Source organism: Maylandia zebra, linkage group LG3, assembly GCF_041146795.1.
Source record: "Maylandia zebra isolate NMK-2024a linkage group LG3, Mzebra_GT3a, whole genome shotgun sequence".
Taxonomy (NCBI): Eukaryota; Metazoa; Chordata; class Actinopteri; order Cichliformes; family Cichlidae; genus Maylandia; species Maylandia zebra.
In genome coordinates this window covers 13,385,997-13,392,416 of record NC_135169.1, presented here as the reverse complement: position 1 = coordinate 13,392,416, position 6,420 = coordinate 13,385,997, and the positions used below count along the sequence as shown (strand labels likewise).

Below are 6,420 nucleotides of genomic sequence, written 5' to 3'. Positions count from 1 at the left end.
GCAGCGAGCTCGCCACGGAGATGAACAAACATCTGTTCGTGTCGCTCCAGCATTGCGGCCAGGGTGGCGAGAGTGGGAGTGGAGGCCGCCGAGTCTGCTGAGTCCATTTCCTGGCGGGATGATTCTGTCACGAGCTGAAAGCAGGGACTCAAGCGCAGAGCAGGTTGATGTCTCAGAACACGATTTATTTACACACCCGTGCAATAATATATACAGTGACGGGAAATTCAGGGTTCCAGGGGATTAGGGGAAGGCTCTCTCTCTCTCACGCTCGCTCACGTCCTCACACACGTTCGTACCGCGGGGAGGTCACAGGTCCGGGAAGATAAGCTGGAACAGGGAAAGGGAGACATCACTCACAAATCACGAAGGCATAAAGGTGTAAGACCACGGGAGCTGGAAAGGTAGACTAACGTCAGTAGCGCAATCATCCCGCGATGAGAGGATCTGTGACCCAGCCTCAAATAGAAGACGGATAATCAGCTGATCGCCAACAGCTGTGAGAGCCAAGGGCGGGAGCCAGCTGTGAGCTCCGCCCAGGCAGAGAGATAGGGGGAGAAAGAGAAAAAAAAACACAAGTGTAGCCTTGTGAGGCCGGCTGGGCAGGCACGGGGACCATGACATTCTGATTCTGAAACTCGCTAAATATAGCGACAAAGTTGCTAAGTTGGCAACACTGGCAGCAACACAGATGACACGACTAACGTACTGCCACCTTCTGGCATAATGAGACAGCAAGAAAAAATCTGGAAACTAAACTTCATCTTCACCCTTGACTATCGTATGTCACACACACATCAATGAAAACGAAACACATTTTGCTATAAATTCAGTTAATTTTAGTTAGTTTTGTGAACACTCATTACAGTTTTAGTTAGTTTTCCTTTTTTGTTTTTATTTTTATTTCTGTTAACGAAAATGTTTTTTCACTTCTAGTTTTCGTTATTTCGTTAGTTTTTGTTAACGATAATAACCTTGGTCTGGACTGTCAATGGTGACTTTAATGCTGACTGTTCCGACAATCCATTTTATAACATTTCCTGGTCAGATTAGCCAATCTCTGTACACTGGAATAAACATAATCAACATGGTCAATATTTTTCTTGCGTGTTATTTCACCATCTTATCAATTCCAATGCTCCATCCTTATGTGGTTTGCGACATTATGTTTATCCACTCTGTCTCTAAATGTTTGAAGAATTTTTCAAGTTTGGGGTCAAATTTTGAGAATTTGACCATAAGTGAAAGTTATGGTGTTATCACCCCCTTCGGGGCTTACCTTTCCCAGTTTTGATGATATTCCTCCCTATTCTTTGCAAGTACCCCCTGTTGGTGACGAGAAACTGTTGGTGTGGTCAAGTGGGTGCTGTAAAAACAAAAGCTCAGGACAGAACAGTTATCAGTCATGTACTCACACACAAAATTAGCATATATCGAATTTCATATTGATCCTCTGAGTGTAATGGTACGTTTTAATTTGAATTTCTCAAAGCTAAACACAATATTTTTCTTTATTTTGCTCTTGTTCTTGTGCAGCACCACCCCTCAGCACATGCCCCTGTCGGTTATATCTGTACTTTTCTGAATTATTGACTATTTCAATGAAAGGACCTAAAAGACGGGGACCAGTGTTTATTATTACATATCTCCATTTTGAGTGTGACAAGTCTATCATTCCCCTGTTATTCACAGACCTCAATAGAGGGTTTTTTGGCTTTTTTTTTTTCCTCTATAAAAGTTAATTGACTCTTTACAGTGGCCTGCTATGGTTAATAATAACACGTTCAGTCATGAGTGAAATCAAACCTTTTCTTCACTTTAGCATTTAACATTCCCAACAATATAATGTGATACATTAATCGAAACACAGCTACAAAAACACAATTTTCTTAATGCAAACATCAGTAACTCAAAATTAGCAACCAAAGGGTTAAGTCTGCATTTCACACTCATGTGAAGCTACAGCCTCCCCCTTTAGTCTCTGTCATCCTTCTGTTCCTGCAAAAACAAAACGAAGCAAGACAAAACATCCACCCTTCTTTTACAGGCTGGGTGAATTGTTTGTGGACATTTACTAATCCTAAAGTCAGTACCGTTTTTGTCTCAGTATCAAGTCAGTTAAAACTTTTAGTCGTCAGTCCATCACAGTCCAGTCACATGCATACATCCACACACATTCATACCAGATATTGTTGATAATCGAGTCATTGTTAATCTTCAAAACTGACTAGGTTACTTTTAAACATATAACACTGTCAAAGTGTTAATTTAACACTCAACAGTGTTAATTTAACACTGGAGATTTTGCTGTGTAACATGAGTTTTGTGTGGTTCTGCTTAGGACTTGGAAGTTTACATCAGTGGTATCAAAGTGACTACAGTGTACAAGAATACAATACAAGATATCAGTGGATGCAGACACTTAGGTTGGTGAATCTCAGGCTCATTACTTTGACGTTGGGATGTTACAGGGAGTGCTGTGCCTTTCTGCTTGCTCTTGTTGGTTTTTAAACTAAAGTAAACCGTCCATCACTTCTCAGGTATTGCATATGAACCTGACACTGTGGTGAGCGCTGATCCAGAAACCTGCTCCAAACTCACCTGCTCTGAAACTGCAGTCCTTGAAACCATTGGCTGTGGTCCACTGGAGCGTTGTCAAGGAAACAACACGTGAATATAACCCCATTTATATTTAAAAGAAAGATCTGATGCATTAAGGGATTTTTTTAATGTAATTTAATTAATTATTTTTATTTTGTGTATTTGGTCTCTTCCTCATCAGCGGCTTATGAGGTTAGTGGTTGATTGTTTTCTTCTTTGCTTCCATCAGCTGTGTAGTGGACACCACCTGTAATGTGACTGGCCCAACTGTCATCAAAGTCCACGGCCAACTCAACTTCATCAAGGATCGGTGTGCTTACTCTCTGGTTTCTATTCCGTCAATCCCAAACCTGTACCTCGTGGCAAATTTCAGAGACGGCCGTCGTGAAGATGTGAGCTTTTTGGAACGCGTGATACTGCGTCTAGATGGGCCAGGTGTTCATATTCATCTGGAACAAGGCGGGAGAGTTTGGGTAAGCTGCCTCAGGCAAGCTAAGGGTACATCTTTAACCATATTGCCATGTACATTGTTGCAGCCATTCCCCGATTCTCAATGGTGCTCATGGCAATTAATTAATGGTCATAACAATTCGGTCGATTGTTGGTCAGTGGTGCAAGTTTAGGTTATGCAAAGAAACTGCTGTGTCTCCTCGCATCGTTCTTCTCAGGGCTGTTAGAAGCAGTTCTTTCAGAGCTGCTGAACTCAGTGGTTGTTGCTGTGAAATCAGCCTGTTTGTGTGTTTGACATGTTTCACTCAGTGTTTCCTCCACTTTGTCTCTGCTGTGATGCAGCTGGACGACTCCATGTTGACCCTTGAAAGTTTGCCTCAGCTGGTTCATGGTGTGCAGCTCTCTAAGGACCAAACTGGAGTCATTGCCAACCTGTTGCTCTCCAACCTCAACATTTCTGTCTTCTTTGACGGCTACACCGCACAGATCCTCTTAGAAGGTACAGAAGTTAAAGTTTAATTCATGTAATGTAAACTGTAAACTGTGCTGTTATTTATTCTTCTGTGTTCGTCCAGTTTGAATATTGATGCTGATCTGACTCATTCTGTCCTGATCCTGTGCAGGACCTGCTGGTTCATCTGTGGAGGGTCTGTGTGGAAACTCCAGCAGCTCTCTGAGTGACCTGAGGCTCTCTGAGTACAGCTCCACCAGGTAAGACCTCATCACAAGCTCAGAGTCCCTCTGACTGCTGCTGCTGCTGATGTTGCAGATATTCTGTTTGTATGAATGAGCCTGAACTTTGTTGTTTGTCGCCCCCTAGCTGTGAGATGCAGTACAGTGAGACTGCTGACAGCACGATCAACTGCAACAGTGTGACTGAACGGTGAGCAGACTGATCCACACAGCAGGAAACATCTGTGTTGTACCTTGATCTCTGTTCTAAATTATATGGTACATCACATGTGACTGCAGCATAGATGGAAGATAAACACATCTGATTACAGATTATTATTTTATTGTCTTCAACTTTGTGGTACAGCTGTAATCTCCTGAAGGAGGCGCCCTTCTCCTCCTGTAACACTGACATTGACCCAGAGCCCTACATAACCGCCTGCACCGACACTTTGTGTAAATATCCTGCAGTGGACGGACTCAACTGTCAGTTCCTGAAGGCCTACGCAAGAGCCTGCAGTCAACACAACCACGCTCTGGATGGCTGGACATCAAATACCGGCTGCTGTAAGAACTTAATAAGACCTTAATAAGACATTAATAAGCTCTCCTTTGTTAAAGACCTGAACTGTGGCTTTTTAGAGCTCCCATGTTTTCAGGATAATACATCAGTGTGTTCCTCTGTAGCCTCTGAGGCCTTCTGTCAGGACAGGACCTGCAGCGATCACGAGTTCTGTGGTGAGAAGACGGTCAGTGGTGACACTCGCTGCTTCTGTCGGGACATTTTTGCCTCCAAGTACCAAGCAAACAACTCTTTGGGTACAACAGCTGTGACATCACCATGACAACAGGGCTGAATAATGGAGGAAAACTTCTAACTGTGATTTTTCTGACTGATATTGTGACGTTCAGGTGATGCAGCGGTCTGCAAGGAGAACTCTGCTTCACTCAGTCTGGTCGGTTGTCTCCTGGAGGACAAAGACATCAATTACTCTGCCTTACACCTCAACGACCCGACCTGCAGGGGTCAGGTGGACAAGCTCACCGACATGGTGACCTTCAGCTTCAACAGCAGCAACAGCTGTGGGACGGTGGTCACGGTGGGTTTCATCTCCTGCTGTTTAAGCTTTGATCTCTGTGAATTCTAAAATTTTTGGTCATCTGAAGTTTATACCAGTCAGTCAACATCTTAAAGAGTATCAGATGTTAAAGATGAAACAATGAAGAACTTGCCCAGTATCTGATTATGTGACCCTGCAGACCAACAACAGCTACGTCATCTATAAGAACACCATCAGGAGCCAGAATTACTCTTTTGACGTCATCACTCGCAAAGACCAAGTCCAGATCGACTTCTCCTGTGTTCACAGTCAGCCAAGCATCCACACTGCAACCTTCAGAATCAGAGACTGGTTTGTAGTGGCTGCTAGGTATTGTTTGAATATTTGTTAAAATGTGGGCATTGTTAACAGTGCAAATGTGTGCATTCTGCAGCTCCGTTGCACAGAAGATCTCATGTGGAGCTTGGAATTACACTCTGATTATCAAGGCCTACACCGACGCTGGGCGGACACAAGTTGTGCAGCTGAACAGTGATTTGAGACTTAACCAGAGGATCTGGGTAGCGCTGGAGACTAATGGGCTGGATGGAAGCATGGTCACTGTGGTGAGGGACTCCTGCTGGGCAACCAACCAGGCATCACCTACCAGCAGTCCAAGACATGATCTGATCATTAACGGTGAGAGATACTCAGAGTCACTCATAAGTTCACTTTGATCACCTTTATCAGCTCCTCAATAACGTGTATTTTCGTGGTTATGAAAAGCTGTGCGAACCCCGCTGACCTGACAGTGGCAGTGGAGGAAAACGGACTGGGAACCTCCACCTTGTTTTCGTTCAACATGTTCCGGTTCACTGGGGGTTCTGGTGAAGTCTACCTGCACTGCAAACTCCACCTGTGTCCCAAAGAGGAGACCAGCTGCATACCGGTAGGCCTCGCTGTCAAACACTCATAGCAAGCTTTACCTATTCATCCCACCTGTTACAGGAGGGCTTGATTTGTTATGCACAAACCTAACCATCTATTCATTGTTCCAAAGCACACCATTAACATATATGGTCATATATAATCATTTTGGTGCTTTAAGTAAAGCAGGTGCATGTGTTACGTTCTAACTAAACACCTGTTTATTACTAGATTATATTGTTCTGTACATTTTTATCCTCATTTAACTACACTCACAGCATAACACTGAAAACATGAAGTGAATTCAGTTGTATTTTGTTTGAACATCCAGAATTGTAATGCAGCAGCTCGCAGAGGCAGATCAGTTGGATCCAAATACGAAGGTGAAGCCTCCATCGGCATGTCCTGGACTCATTAGGTAACTTCAGGTGACAAATCTAATGAGTGGTGTAAGAAGTAAGATTGGCTGCGAACAGAATCACGAGAGGGCAAGAGTGGTTTCCATGCTGACTACGACTGAATGACCAGTTGCCGACCAAATGCTGAACATTGTTTTTGAGGACAGTGTTCAGCAGACACACAGAGCAACAGTACTTTACTCCATCTTCTTTATTCAATTTTATTTATATAGTGCCAATTCACACCAAAAGTTGCTTTGAGGCACTATATATTGTAGAGGCCCTACAATTATCTTTATTGTTGTACTTTCTGCCAAAAAAAAATAAAGAAT

General features: G+C 43.3%; 1 protein-coding gene across 1 annotated transcript; it reads left to right on the top strand.

Annotated features, from left to right (window-relative positions):
• The first annotated feature begins 2,462 nt into the window (after positions 1-2,462).
• On the top strand, positions 2,463-6,420 carry LOC112431375 (alpha-tectorin). The gene is made up of 13 exons (XM_076882122.1): positions 2,463-2,499; positions 2,541-2,670; positions 2,831-3,074; positions 3,394-3,550; positions 3,675-3,762; positions 3,872-3,934; positions 4,091-4,290; positions 4,411-4,542; positions 4,636-4,823; positions 4,984-5,135; positions 5,218-5,462; positions 5,576-5,712; positions 6,022-6,420. The coding sequence occupies exons 1-13, from the start codon at positions 2,463-2,465 to the stop codon at positions 6,106-6,108; spliced, it is 1,860 nt and encodes a 619-aa protein (XP_076738237.1). The 3' UTR covers positions 6,109-6,420.